Below are 16,140 nucleotides of genomic sequence, written 5' to 3'. Positions count from 1 at the left end.
CAGGTGTTTCACTGTACAGAAAAAAGACAGCACTGTCGACACACTCATTCAAACCTTTTTAACGCGGACCAGAGACACACTTTCATTCATGTTACAGGGTCACACACAAGCCCCGGTAGAAAAACAGAAAAAACACACAAACAAACAAAGAAAACAGAGAAACAAACACACAGAATCTTTGGATTTTTCCTCTATTGCCCTCGCATTCACTGGATGCACTCTCTCCCTCTCTTTCTGAGCAGTTTTAAAGGGAAAATAGTAGCACGAATCATAAAAACAGTAATAATAATAATAATAATAATAATAAAGATATAGTGTGCTTAAAAACAATGATAATGCAATCCCCGACCTTTCCTGTCCCGAACACCTCAGTAACATAGTGGAAAAGAACACACCCATAATAACCCTGATGATAAAACCACACAACACACACTCACACACACCATCCGTGCACGCGACAAGTCATATGATCAAAAGAAAAGAAAAGAAAAAAAAAACCAAAACCAAAAAACAACCATACAAAAACAACAACTGCAGCCAAGTGGGAAGTGTGATATCATTCTTTCTGTCTTTTTTAAAATCGTTTTTTTTCTGTCGCTGTCGTTCGCTCTGTATCGGGGGGGGGGGGCCCAGCCGAGTCAGTCTGAGTTGTCCGAGTGGTCGCTGCGGGGCGAGGCACCCGAGGGCGGCGAGTGTCGACCCGGCCAGTTCCCGTTCGCCTGAGGAGGAGTCGAGAATGAGAGAGAGAACAGACACACAGAAAAGAGAAACAGTTAATAAAAAAACTCTGCGTGTGTGATTAACCTATTTTGATCATGTTTTAAGAATTACAATCAGCTTTTTCCAATTTCTCAGCTTCTTAAAGAGATACTTCACCGATTTTTATGTGGATTTGTATTGCTAGGATAGCAATAGTATTTTTTTTTTTTTAAATGTGCTTCCCTCCTATCTTCCACTCAGTTGTAAAAATTCTGTTTTCCCTTTTCCAATCTTAACCCATCACTGAGTCAAATGACTCGTTTCTCATCATTTGACTCAGTGATGGGATAGCTTCTTTTCAGTGTTAGAAACTACAACTCCCATTTCTGCACTTTTTAGACTGACCCATAGGGGGACGAGACTTTCTTGTCCATAGGACGAGATTTCATTCCCAGAATACCGTTCCGCCATCTTTGCTAACAGTTACGACCGGCTCTGGCTCTTGTAAACTAAAAGAAGACAATAACAGAATGTAGTTTTCAAACTGATATAGCTGCGAATGAAAATACCTGCTTTTTGGGGGTGGTGTATGAAGGTATATTTGGTGCAAAAGTCACAAGCACATGTAACTGCAGATTTCACATGCGCAAACTAAAGTCACAAATGTGTAACCGTAAAGTTGAAGTTGTAAATTTTTATTTTTTACCTTGTTAACACAAATCCTTGTTACAGGTACACAAATCCTTGTTACAGGTACACAACTACAAGTCAATTGATACAAGTGCTCGAATCTGCTTCTACGAGTTTCAGATACTTTTTCTCCTCACTAGGTGGTATAAGTGGTGCAAAAGGATTTGTAACTTGTGCAAGCCGAGCGAATCGATCGATAAGAAAACAAGGCTTAGAGTGGGCGGGCCTTAGGAAGCTCCGTGCTGAGTTTTGAGTGACAGCTCGGAGTTGCAGATTCACGACATTAAAAGTGTCAAATATACGAGAAAATAAAGTCGCAGATTTATGAGATTAAAAGTACATTTCCATTTTATTAAATACATAGACTCACGCCCACCATTTCTCCCGCTGTTTATGTGTTTTATACATATGAACCGTATCTATATCAGTTCAGTCTGTGCTCCCGGCTGCCTCGCTTTTTAATAAAGTTAAAAAATAAAAATCTGTCACGCCAGTGTGTTGTTGTCACTACTGTTGTCGCTACGCTTGGCGAGACACGGCACCCTCCTCTGCCTCTCCCCAGAGATAGGTGCACGATCACGGCTTTGCCTGGGCGAAGAAAAAAAGTCAATTAATCAGTTAAACACTGTTGATTTCTTCTCATGAAGCCGATATTAAAACTATTCTGGTTGAGTAAATGTCTGTCAGTCAGCTGGTGAAGGCAGGTTATCCAGCTGCTGTCACCCACAAAGACCGTCTCTCCCCCAGCGCAGCGAGGCAGCCGGGAGCACACAGACTGAACTGATATAGATACGGTTCATATGTATAAAACACATAAACAGCGGGAGAAATGGTGGGCGTGAGTCTATGTATTTAATAAAATGGAAATGTACTTTTAATCTCATAAATCTGCGACTTTATTTTCTCGTATATTTGACACTTTTAATGTCGTGAATCTGCGACTCCGAGCTGTCACTCAAAACTCAGCACGGAGCTTCCTAAGGCCCGCCCACTCTAAGCCTTGTTTTCTTATCGATCGATTCGCTCGGCTTGCACAAGTTACAAATCCTTTTGCACCACTTATACCACCTAGTGAGGAGAAAAAGTATCTGAAACTCGTAGAAGCAGATTCGAGCACTTGTATCAATTGACTTGTAGTTGTGTACCTGTAACAAGGATTTGTGTACGTGTAACAAGGATTTGTGTACGTGTAACAAGGATTTGTGTTAACAAGGTATAAAAAAAAACTTACAACTTCAACTTTACGGTAACACATTTGTGACTTTAGTTTGCGCATGTGAAATCTGCAGTTACATGTGCTTGTGACTTTTGCACCAAATATACCTTCATAATGGTGCGGCCGGAATCGGCGGCTGAGTAAATTTTTGTGGGCACTTGAACGTGCCGCCGCAAGCTCTGGCTACACAGAGCAACTCGGCCTTGCGGCAATGGTGTCAGCGGGCGCCGGCACGGTGGATGAAGAAAACTGGATAAACGGCCGTCTGAGTACGAAGTGAGTATTTTGTTTTATATTTATTTTTACCACCACATTTGTCCATGTTTATATGTAACGCCAGCTGACGTAAGCATCTTTACAGTTTACATCTATGCTACTGTTACAATACTTTGATTCACTTATGGTGTGCTCATTGCTCATTAGAGTCTTATTAGATGAAAAGTGATTTAATTAGGAGAAAATGGTTGATAAACATCTCAGAATTTGAGAGACTTTGTTTACTGATGACAACTGCATAATTTTTATTGTGTTATTCTAACTTGTTTAGTATAGAAACATAACTAAATCAGTAAAAAAAATAACTTTATTATTCACAAAGGAAAATGTTTTACCATCATGTTCAAGGGTACAAAATAAAATAAACAAGGAGCCAAATCTAAAAGCACGTATAACACAATATGCAAAAAAAACCTAAATAATGAAACGTAGAGCGATGACGGAATCTGATGTAGCTGGAGGAGTCTGGTGAAGAGGAGCAGACAGTGTGAAGATTTTCTCCAAGATTTGATTAAACCATGTTTCTCCTGTAAAGGACAAGGAATACAATTACACATAAAATATTAACTAAGATGTGACTTTTCTCCAGGAAAACAAACCTAATCTAATGTGGTCTATATAGGCTATGAATAACATTAGATGAAGATGACTTCTTGAACAAACATGAATAACATTAAAACATTATCACATTATAACAGTGACATTGTTCTCCAGCGAAAGCAGGGTGGCTTTACTTTGCTAACAGTTCACGTGCATATAATGTATGTGTAATTGTCAAACGTTACTTTGACAACGTTGTCGCTTTACTGCCGACATCACATTGTATACTATGAGCAGAAATAGAGTGGAGTATTATCGTCAGTCTTACCTCTCAGTGACGTCTTCCTGCTGGAAATGTAGCCCGTGAACCCCGCTTGTTTCCAGGTTTGTCTTCGGTGTCTTCTACAATACTCCAAACAAGCCTAGCTTCGCTTTCAATCATTGATCGGCAAATAATGGGAACTTACTGCTTGTCCTTTCCTTGTTTTTTACTGCACGCCCGGTACAATTTAGCACGATAGAAAACAAACCTGTGTAACTTGCAGGTCCATAATATATCCGCCAAATAATTCCCCTCGGGGATTTGTGTCTTTAGACAACTCACGCTGTCTGCTCATGGACGTGTCTGCTTCTCTCGGACTGACAATGGCAGAAGCGTGAACTCTCGCAGGAAGCGAGCGCCGTGCATTCTGGAAGTTATTGTCTAGCGATAAATACATTTTTCTGCCTTTCTCAGCCAAGAAGGCACTTGCTTCAAATATTATTTCACATTTCTACTACAAATATGACCTAGTTTTAATAGACATTCATCTTCTCAATGGTGAAATATCCCTTTAAATGTGATAACTGATCGTGAAAACAGTCGTTAGGGCTGTGTAACCACGGAGACCCCTCGAGCCTTCATAGTTCTCTGTCGTGGTGCCGGATACGCACTGAAATTTCCCACCCGATCAGTAGGGGTCGCTGCGCAAGGTTGTTGGGCTACAGTGAGCAATGGCATCCGAGAGAGAAAGACTGTTGTTGTTGTTGCAGCAGCTGAATAATATTAAAACACAGATACTTTTGATACAAAAAATGGAGACGTGAAAGACTGAGGAGACGTGTCCGGAGGTGCTATGTACGTCCACTAGATGTCCCGAGACTGATGGCAGGCCAACTTATTGGACCGATGAGGGACATGGACAATTTAGATAATAATTAAATAAATTAATCAGCCCTAACATACAGTACCTATATAAAGCGAGCTTTCACTGCCACATCGTTTTTGGTTGTGGCTTTTGTGAACACATTCTGCTGCGATCACAGTCTCAATCTCACTCGTCGCGTGATGAATTTACAATGATACACTGCGATCTAGTGGCGGGATGCTGTCTAATTGCTGGTAACGCAATTGCCATGCATTATGGGAAATGTAGTTTACGGTCAACACACACCTTAAAGCAGCATAGACCTATTTTAACACAGATTTTTTAACCAATTAATCACTCGCGGGCCACATAAAATGATGTGACGGGCCACATCTGGCCCTCGCGCCTTGAGTTTGACACATGTGCTCTAGATGAAAGGATAATACTAAAGAAAAGCCTAATTAAACTGAACATTAAATATGAGGCAATAAAATACTGAAGCATGAATACAATGTCTAAAAATCCCTGCTTACCTGCACTCCTAGATGGTAGGCGGACTGCTCGCCGTTCACGGCGGGAACACCGAGGAACAAGTCAGCTGACCCGGAGAGAGAGAAGGACCCAGACCCTGGAGAACGAAGACACAACTTTAAAAAAAACCTGTCACAATAAAAGTCTCCTGCTCCTGTGATGCCGCCTAATGGAGGCCACAGACCACAACCTCCAGTTATTCACCGAGGTCCCAAGTTTGTCGACACGTGCCGGAGTGGAGGAACCTTGACTGTGAGCCACAGAACCATATTTCACAGCCGATTACTGGGGCTGCTTTTATTCTCTACACGTACCTGTGGAGTTGGGAGTGTGCGGGGAATCGTCGCCCTGCCTAGCGCCCAAGGCCGTCTTCATGGCGTAGAGGTTGGCCTCCTCTTGGAATTTGCTAATGTTTTTCTTGTAGCGGATTCTCTTATTGCCAAACCAGTTGGAAACCTAAGGCAAAAAACAACAAAAACAGCACTCTTATACATTCTTTTGAAGGAATTCTGAGATTAAACTGCTGACAGAATGACCTAGGTTTGTAGAATATATATATACTTTTTGTACACATGTATACATACATATATATGTATATATACACACACACATATACACACACACCCCCACACACACACACACACACACACACACACTATATATTCTTATACATGAAGCCACTTCCAGAAATCGCACAACTGGAAGAGTTTCTACATTTTCATAATAGAAGTTATCGTTTTGAGTGTTTCTCTACATAATAAAGAAAAGTTCTCAGCCTTTAGGGCTTCTTAAAACATGACTATGTTCCTGTGTCTTTGCTCCATGTAACAAAAGAAATCACTAAAACTGAATAAAACTGACATTTTATAAAAAAAAACAATTGACTAATTGAGAAAATAAAACAATTTTTTTAAGCTATTATGAGAATAATCGTTGGTTGCGGTTAAAGGTGCATTATGTAATAAATTTAGAGCAACTGGCCATAAAATCCTCCTAATATGTCACAGAGGACCAGGAATAATGTTCATATAACATACTGAACTGATCAACAAAACTAGTTAAAACAAAATATTTGCATTCAAAAAAATATTTTTCGCACCGGAAAGTTTGTTTATGTTTTGAAATGATGTTTTGGCATGACTACCACCGTCTACCAATCATAGCAGTCAGAATCTCAGCGGTTGAGCAGTCATCGGTTGCCAGTTACGTAGCTACAATTGAAATGAAACGAAAGGAAACCTAAAAGACCTCGGTATGAATCAAAAACGCCGAGATAAAGTTTGCGGCAAAGCGAGGGTCTATATAGGACATGCTTTTGAACGGTGGAGAGAGTTTAAAGCTGAGAGGAATTTCAAAACGGATGCAGAATGGGCTCTTCTCCTAGACAGGTAAGTTCAGCTTGGCTAACTAAGTTAGCATCATAGCTCGACTGTCGAGTTCTGTGTTTTGAACTGTTCGCTCGGTTTTGGGCCTGCTATACTGACGCACCGAAGGGTGCCATACTGACGCCCACTGGGAGCGGCTGCCATACCCGCTTCGGTACGGGTATGGCAGCCGACCACCGGCAGTTCTGTTCTGTCAGCGGCTGAGGCTGGTTCTCCGGCGGTAGCCGAGTGGTTAAATAAGTGGACTTGTGTCGGGAAGGTTGTAGGATTGATTCCGGACAGTGTCAATATTATTTACCTTATTATTGTATAAAGCATTAATAAATGCGATGCATAAAATATTACCATAAATACATATATTGGGTGTGTGGTGGTAATTTGCCCTGCATGCCACAATGTCTCACTCTATGGTTTTGTCAGAAGTTGGCAGCCCTGCTATATAAAATGTAAAAGGAGAGGGAAAAATGAAGGACAGTTCTGTCAAATATCATGCATAAAGTTATTCCATCTGATATATCCATCCCTAGTCAATAGCTAATGTTACCATAATTTATTATACATCTTGATCTTTACTGAGAGAACAGAATTGTGCGTCTTAGAGCCACTCATTTATGATAAAACGCTCGTTCCTCGGTCGTTGCTGACAGAGTTACATGTCAACCGCTCTGGCAACCTCCACTCTGGAAGGGAGGGGTGGAGTGGGAGGCGAATACGACTTGGCGCAGTGTTTTGATTTTGAGTGTAGTGACCGTTTTTGGCCACATTGTTACATAATGCACCTTTAAATTTGCAGAATTTCCTGCAATTTTTTACATTCGGAAACTTTCAATGGTAATTAACGGGAATAGACACAAATTCATCTTCTAAATTTAAGCTTGGGGAAGTTAAATGTAGTTGGTCATGTTTTAAACAATCAGATTGTATGCAAATACAGCTGAATATGAATGATCTGACTAAATTTCTCGCCAATTTTGCAGCACAAGTACTATTAAAAGTAGTAAAATATTCATTGTATTTGTTTATTTTTTGAAATGTCTTATTCCTTCTGTAGTGTGCATGCCCTTAAATTTTTGACACTTAATTATATTTTATTCTAATATGTTCTACCTTCTTGTAGAGCCCTCTATATGGGTTTTAAAAAAAAAATCTTATTTCATGTTTGTGTCATATTCTCCATTTCTTATATTTAAGGAGTTGTAAAGAGCCCTGAAAATGAGCTGCAATATAATTTCCAGGTTTTGGGACCAATAAAGTTAATCCTGTGGAGTGCCTTTGGTGAGGAAAATGAAAACCTTGTCAAATAACTGAGACAATAATCGACAGGTGAACAGATAAGTGATAATAATCACGTGTGGCACATTTGTTGTTGATGCTGAGCACGCTCTGAGATTCACCTGAGACACGGTGATTCCACAATGTTTGGCAAGCTCCTCTTTGGCTTCTTCGCTGGGGTAAGGGTTGGACAGGTGTGAGTAGAAGTACTCGTTCAGACCCTCTGTGGCCTGTTTGCTGAAGTTACGCCTCTTGCGCCTGATGAGACACAAACGGAAGACGAATGTCACAGTAACACAAAGAGGTCGTCGGAACAACAATCGATTAATCTGTCAAATTTTGTCACTGAAATGCAAAAATAATGCATTAATGTTATGGCAGATTTGCTTTAGCTGGCGCGCCAATGGTAGCATGCTAAGCTGTGCTAACAGAAGCTGCTGCTACTATAGGTGGCCAATTACACAAGTTATTATTTAATTGTCATGTAAAAAAGTTATGACAGAACTCTTTGGTTGTCGTAAAAGGTGGGCTAACAAGTTAGCACAGCAATAATGCAAAAAACGCATATTAAGGCTGAATCCCAATTCCACCACTCCTTCGCTGACAGGTGACGCGGCGGAAGCTGCGAAAATCCTCAAAGCCCTCTGTTTCAAGTGTGGTCCTGAGGAAGCTTCGTTTCGAGGGGTATGTAGCAGTTCGGCTTGGCCCTACCCCTTGACCCTTATGAGAAATGAGACAGCCCTACCCCTCACATGAACACGCAAAAACAAGGGGTAGGGGGAAGGGGGAGGGCTAAGGGGTGGAATTGGGATTCAGCCTAAATACCTGAGACAAGTAATCAATAAAATAAAAACAACAATTTTGGATGGGGGAAAAAAAGAACTGTCTCTGGTGGAGAACATATACGAGTCAAATTACAGATGTTTATTAGTTATCCTTTGAGCAAGAAAACTTCAAAACATACACAGTTGACACATGTATCCTCTTACCTGGCATCCAGGAAGCGGGACCTCAAGATCATGACTGCCTCACAAGTGCTCTGCTTCAGCTGAGTCTGGATGGAGCTGAACTTGCGGTGGATGATGCCCACCATGCGCTCAATCTCCCGCGGGGTCACGGGCCGCGTGCGCGACTGCTCCCTCAGCAGGTTCATCACATGGGTGGTGAACTCCGTGCACGCCTGGGCCGGGCGGGCGGGGGGTGTGAAGGGCAGAAAAGTGCAAAGCAATGAAGCTAGGGAACAACTTTCAAACTGGTGGCATTTTAATTCATTAAAGTGGTTTATTTTATTTTAAAATGTGGCTTGTTTTCCTTTGTAAATCATTATAACACACAAAATAATTTGGGCACAACAAACTCAAATTACATTTCTGTCGCTGTATGACCACTAAATTAGGTACACCTACAAAATGTTACACTGGTCTGAAAAAAGGGCTTCTTTATATAAGAATATTGCATTCATATTTTGTTGATTTACTCAAATGTGGATAAATTTAATTTACCCATATACATAAAAAACACCTCTTACAATACAGTATCAACACAAATACCTACATAAATAAGTGATTTGCTTATTGTCATCTGAATTGGCATCTGAATGCTAAATAGAGCAGTGTTTATGCAATTTGAAACAATTATTAATAAGCCCTCTTAACTAATGGGGGAAACTGTTTTATTGTGTGTTGTTGTGTTGCAGGAAAAATGCAGTATATTGCCATTTAGCACCCAGTAGGTGTCTGGTTGTAGGCGACACACTAACTAACTTTCCTAAGGCTAATTTAGCTAACGTTAGCCACAGTCTAGCAGCGAGCTAGGGGCAACGGTAGCTAACTTGGTAGCCCACCGTTTACGACAACCACAGAGTTCTGTAATACTGTCACTTGTTTACATGACAATTAAATAATATAGTGTGAAGGGGGACAACAGCAATGTTTTGACATTTACGCTAGTATTAGCAACCTATTGCAGCAACAGCTTTTGTTAGTAAAGCTTAGGATGCTAACAGTTGCTAGCCAGCAAAAGCAAATCTGCCACAAAGTACGTGTTTGTAAACAACAATGAAACATGAAGTGATGTTAGAGCTAGTTTAGTGTGACAAAACAACTTTGTTTTCCCAAGCTAAGTGATTAGCTACTGGCTAAAATATCTAAAATATAAAACATCGTTATTCGTTAAAGTCAGCATCTGAATGCAAAATAGAGCAGTGTTTATTCAATGGGAAGCAAATGTTATAAGCCCTCTTAACTAATGGGGGAAACTGTTTTATTGTGTGTTGTTGTGTTGCAGGAAAAATGCAGTATATTGCCGTTTAGCACCGAGTAGGTGTCTGGTTGCAGGCTGGAATGTGTGTTAGTCCAAAAATCTTCATCTACACTACGACTAGGGATGGGGCCGATCCGATCCAGTATCGGTATCGGGTTCCAATACAGACATGATTGACGGATCGAAAATTTACGATACAACTGTAGAAATGTCTGATCCGATATGTCTGTGCTTTAATGTCTCCACAAGTGATTCCCTGACTTCTCTGATAGCTGGCTGCAAAACGTGGAATGGATTTCCTGAACTGAGGCGTGTCTCAATGAGACATGGAGTGAAGATGCATGACTCCGTTCAGGAAATCCATTCCGCAGTTTACAGCCAGCTAGCAGGCGACCATGATTGACCAGAAGTTAACAAGAAAATCAGCTCCGCAACCTGCTCTCTTCAGCCGATGTAATCCCAGCCGTCACCGTTTTAAACGCCTGCTCGCTGAGGAGAACAGTACTGACAGCGGCGTAAAAACAATGAAAATCACCCTCCTCCAAGCCAGGGTTCACGTTAGTCGGTGCATAAGCCATTTTTTGGCCATTGTCACATGGATTTGGCCAGCAAAAAAATATAATGTCCGGTGAAATCAATGATTACCAGAGAGACTTTTTTTTTTTTTTTTTTTAAGCGCCAGCATCGCGTTGTGTTTGGAGATTGAACATTCATAGCTCGTCTGTGACTCCGTTTATGTGTGTGTGTCTGTGACTCCGTTTGTGTGTGCGCTGCTCTGTGCTCACTGTGCATGTGTGTGGGTGTTTGTGTGTGAGCGAGAGAGAGACTCTCCGCCCACATTAAATAAAGTTAGCTGGATCTCAATCTGAGCAACAGAATTGTAAAAATAAAAATCGCCAGGGGTCTTTAAAGTAGCTGTAAACGTTGTAAAAGTCGTACATATCATACTTGCCTGTATTAAGGAGTTTATTAAAGCCTTATAATTAAAATAAAAAATTATGATAATAATATTAAGCAAACAGAGCATCCATATCGGAATAGTATCGGTATCAGATATCCAAATTCAGAGATCGTAAGTGAAAAAAAGTGGATCGGTGGATCCCTAACTACGATATTCTCTTTTTAAAATCATGATGAACTAAAAAAAAAAAAAGGACAATTCTTACTATTGCTAGCGCCGTGTTAGTTTTAAAATTATTTTTTTCTGAAACTGAGGTGACTGTTGCTTCCTTTCAAAAAACACAAAGCCTCTGTCAACATTTCAATTTCACCTCGCCATTGGACAAATAAAACAAATCCCCGCTTTTGCTTTTCGCCATTGTCGGTTCTCATTCACGCAACTTTCAAAGCAACAAAGCAAACAAGTGCAGAGCAGAGCCTGTGTTTCCTGTTTATACAAACACATAAAAGCCCAGTGAACACGTTAGTGTGGATGGAGATTACTATTGTACCAATGTATTGTACGGATTTAGCTTTAAATCGGCATCTTGTCCTTCAGACGTGGAGCTTCTGTATACTGCGTGGTGTGTTTGGATCAGAGAATACAGGGACAACTGTGATGTGCTGTGAACTCTCGACCTAACATGCCAATGGGATTATCTGAGGAGTAGCTTTTAGTAGAAGCAAGCGTGCACAGACAATGCCAGCGCTCATGTCCTGTTGCGACACGATACCTGCTCATACTTCTCCAGCTCAGTGTGGTAGATACTGCGAATCTGGCTCAACTTGCTTTTGTAGTCGGAGTGCTCCAGCGAGCTGTCAGGCGACATCCCTCCCGAGCTGGTGGCGGCGGACACAGCAGCAGCGGCCCCGCCGCCCTTCTCTGGGCCTGCAACACCCTCGGCCAACAACATGTTGTCCAACCGCACCAACTGAGGATCTTGGGGATCCTCCTCCTGATTGTTCCTCATTGATAGGCCTGTCAATAAGACAAAAATCAGCATCTATTGTCTTTGATTTGATCTACATCTATTTCATCCCTGTGTCTTTCACAGAGGCTTCTAAAACAGTGCAATTCAAGAGTTCTGCAAACATTTGCCCTTTGAATTTCAGCAGACGGAAACAAGAGAGAGTAACCGTGTTTGAAAATGGAGGAGTTGTTTATTTAATGATTAAATCTCATACACTATGTACAGGTTACAGTTGCTGTGTTCAACATTTATTTATAACCCACACCAGAGCCTCTTGGTTCTGGACTAAGTGAGAGACTGTTTTGTTGAACATCGCACCTTTGAATGAACATTGGACTGAATGTGAATGTATCTTGTTTGCTCCTGTTAGCTCAAAAGGCAGAGAACCCTGCGTTACTTTCGCTAGCTCTCATGTTGTGAAGTATAGAATGAGAGAGAGAAATGGGCATACTTCAATAATCACATAAGTGGAAATTTAAAAACCCAGGATCTCCTTTTTACTAGAAAGGCGCCTTGACCAACTAAGCCACAGCGCCTCAACCTATTACGCCATGGCTCATGGGTACATGACTGCCGAAAAGAACACAAGGCAAACAAATTAATAAACTAAAAAAAAAAACTCTCTCTTAGTTACTAACACCAACTGTTGCAAACGCTATGTGCCACTCAAGTGCTATGTTATTACCACCAACACATGCTGCACATCCCTGCGGGCGTTATTACATGCCTGTACATCCAGCAGTTGTCTCTTGTATCTATTTTTATATGACGCTGACATTTATAAAATGACTGCCACTGACTGTCTATACACAAATAAACGATTAATGATGACGTGTATCCCACCCCATCAAGTTGGGTTTTTTTTGACACCAACAACAAGGGAGCTGAGTGTCAGTGCAACAATAGCCAGTGTGTGTGACCAGTTTCTTTGTTTACACATCTATTAGCTTTTGGTGACAGTGATAATACAATATACAAACACCTGTCCAAGTAGGGATGCACAATATTATTGGCACAATATGACAGATATTGGTTTGAAAATGTATTAATATAAAATGTATGTATGTATATATACACACACACATTTTAAAGCCAATATATTCACATTCTCTCACACACACACATATATATATATATATATGTTGCTTTCGGTCCAAGAACTCTCGATATCTGCATATCGACAAAAGTTCCAATATCGTGCATCCCCGAGGCTAACACTGACACACATTAACGTCTAATAAAACAGCAATAACGTACCAGTTTTCTCCTTGATTTCGCACAACACGCTGAATAACGCAGGTTTCATTCGGTGGCAGTTGAGCGCATGTTTCCTGCACGTTTCAGAGAAAGAAAAACATGTCAAGTGTATTTGTTAGCACTGGGTTTAGCCTCGACATCGCGCTAATCACAGACCCAAACAAAAACAAAAAAAGCGAGAAAACAACTAACTTTCCAGTGGCTAATTTAGCTAAAGCTAGCTACAGTCTAGCAGCGAGCTAGGGGCAACGGTAGCTAACTTGTTAGCCTATCGTTTCAAATAGGTCATAGTTCTTTAATGTTGTCACTTGTTTACATGACAATTAAATACTTTGATGTGAAGGGGGAAAACGACAACCTTTTGACGTTTACGTTAGCATAAGCAACCTATTGTAGCAACAACTTCTGTTAGCGAAGCTTAGCATGCTAACAGTGGCTAGCCAGCTAAAGCAAATCTGCCACAACAAATACGCGTATGTAAAGAACAGCAAATAAACATGAAGCGGTGTTAGAACAAGTTAAGTGTGACAAAACAAATTTGTTTTCCCAGGCTAAGTTATCAGCTACTGGCTAAAATAGCTAAACAACGGACTGAAGTTCGGGAAACTTTGAGACAGCGAGTCGATAAAACGGCAAAACAATAACGCAAGTGTCAGCATCGACACGCTGAAAAATAAAAACAATAAAAGTTGTCACTTACTTTGCCTGTGCCTCGTCCAAACTTTGGTCGGTGATGGTCATTATTTGGTGCAGTATGTCTCCAATGTCCCTGCGGCTTTCGTGTCCGTTTTCTGTGCCCTCGAGGCCCGCGGGGTCGCCTCCGTCGGACCGGTGCTGGGAAGGTTGGTGGACCGCGTTGAGCGCGTGCATCCCGGGGTGGCCGCTCATGCCGAGTCCCCGGCCATTCGAGGCCCCGTTGCCTGTCAGAGGCTGCTGCTGCAACATATTCAGCGACGACGCACAGTGGCGACGACTGCTGCCCAACTGCGCTCACAGACACACGCACCGAGAATACACGACCAAGGCCGAGGCATCGCACCAGGACAGAGTCCCCTAGCGACTGACGGGAAACGGTACAAGCCATGGAATCACAGTTACTGTGACTGCAGCATGTGGGAGCAGAGGCGGCCCAAGTCATTATGGGGCCATATTAATTTGATGTGACCCTCCATACCATGCCACCAGCAATATGTTTTAATATTATATCACTGTTTATCAGTCACATGGTAAGGCGGGCAGAAATTGATAAAAGATTAGCATTTGTTTGCAAGCTGTTGGCATAATAATCCAACAGTACTGTAATATTAAAAAAGCCGGTCTTGTGAGTTATGTTAAGTCCTCTAGGGGGCACTGTTGTAGACACAGGGGCTCTCTGTTGCTTTATAGCAAATCTAGCAACTATTTATGGTCTTATTAGAGATGCTGATTTGAAAGCACTTATCAACTGCACTTGTTCTGATTGATTAGCAGTGAATCCATCGACTTTATGTCATTAACAACATTCTGATTGTGACAATAGTAAAGTGTTAGCGCACTGTCTATGACAACCATAGAGCTCTGTAATATTGTGACTTGCTCACGTGATAATTAAATAATAACATGTAAGGGGAAAAAAACAGCAACTTTGACGTTACATTAGCATTAGCAACCATTAGCGACTTTTCCTGGTGTTATTAGAGATGTATGGAGACTCTGAAGTGAAAGCACAGATCAGCTACACTCGTTCTGATTGGTTAGCCGTGAATCCGTCAACCATACGTCATTAACAACATTCTGATTGTGACAATAGCTAACGTGTTAGCTTACCGTCTATGACAACCACAGAGTTCTGTCATATTGGGACTTGCTGAAGTGATAATTAAATAATAATAACATCTGAGGAAAAAAACAGCAACTTTGACGTTTACGTTAGCATTAGCAACCATTAGCGACTTTTCGTGGTGACAGATCAGCTACACTCATTCTGATTGGTTAGCCGTGAATCCATCAACTTTATATCATTAAAAACATACTGATTGTGACAAGAGCTAACTTGTTAGCTTACCGTCTACGACAACCATAGAGCTCTGTAATATTGTGACTTGTTCATGTGATACATAACGTGTGAGGAAAAAACAGCAACTTTGACGTTTATGTTAGCATTATCAACCATTAGCGACTTTTCCTGGTGTTATTAGAGACGTATGGAGACTCTGATGTGAAAGCACGGATAAGCTACACTTGATTTTGATTGGTTAGCCGTGAATCCGTCGACTTTACGTCATTAACAACATTCTGATTGTGACATTAAAGCAGGGGTCACCAACGTGGTGCCCGCGGGCACCTGGTAGCCCGCGGGCAGCCAATACGGTGCCCGCGGGCTCACTTCACTTCACCTCACTTGCATGTATCCGTATGATCTGTCAGTAAAATATCTTTGATATTGTTTATAAAAACTGGTAATCGTTAGGAGTAAGCACTGGAAGGAATGTGTATGCAGTTGAATGCATAATATTAATAATTTAAATGGTAAACAAACAAAAAAATATTATATGGTAGCCCTCCATATTATTTTTTACCCTTAAGGTAGCTCTCTGACTCAAAAAGGTTGGTGACCCCTGCATTAAAGAATCAACAGAAGACATTTTTAATACTACTAATTTGTTGTTCTAAACATATTTAGGGTGTTTTTTTTTACTGACTTTTTCATGGTGATGATGTTTTCAAATATCTTATTTTAACACATGCATTCTCGAGGTCGTATTCTATTTTGAGAGCGGCGATTTCTCACCAGAATGAGAACCGAGAGACCTCCTTGCAAAACCTCAATCAAGTGTCCATGGTTACCGGCCTCGTTGTTGTCTCTTTTGAACAAAGCAAGTGCGCCACTGACTCTGTGACTGTGTCACAGTTTGTGCCAAAATGAGGGGAGGGTGACATTTTATGTCACACCAACCTGTGTGAAACAAGCTGATGCTGAAAATATGACCATTTGT

At 41.1% G+C, this 16,140-nt stretch overlaps 1 protein-coding gene across 1 annotated transcript; it reads right to left on the bottom strand.

The window, feature by feature from the left end:
- On the bottom strand, nucleotides 1-14,134 carry pbx2 (pre-B-cell leukemia homeobox 2). The gene is made up of 8 exons (XM_083902096.1): nucleotides 13,866-14,134; nucleotides 13,166-13,239; nucleotides 11,672-11,916; nucleotides 8,726-8,916; nucleotides 7,859-7,994; nucleotides 5,394-5,535; nucleotides 5,082-5,176; nucleotides 1-719 (listed from the first exon to the last, which is right to left on the bottom strand). Exons 1-8 carry the CDS (start codon nucleotides 14,108-14,110, stop codon nucleotides 639-641), a joined length of 1,209 nt encoding a protein of 402 aa, XP_083758222.1. The 5' UTR covers nucleotides 14,111-14,134; the 3' UTR covers nucleotides 1-638.
- Between the last annotated feature and the right edge of the window lie 2,006 nt (nucleotides 14,135-16,140).

Source organism: Microchirus variegatus, assembly GCF_963457635.1.
Source record: "Microchirus variegatus genome assembly, chromosome: 1".
Lineage (NCBI taxonomy): Eukaryota > Metazoa > Chordata > Actinopteri > Pleuronectiformes > Soleidae > Microchirus > Microchirus variegatus.
The sequence above is the reverse complement of the archived record's forward strand: the minus strand, read 5'-3'. Positions and strand labels throughout refer to the sequence as shown.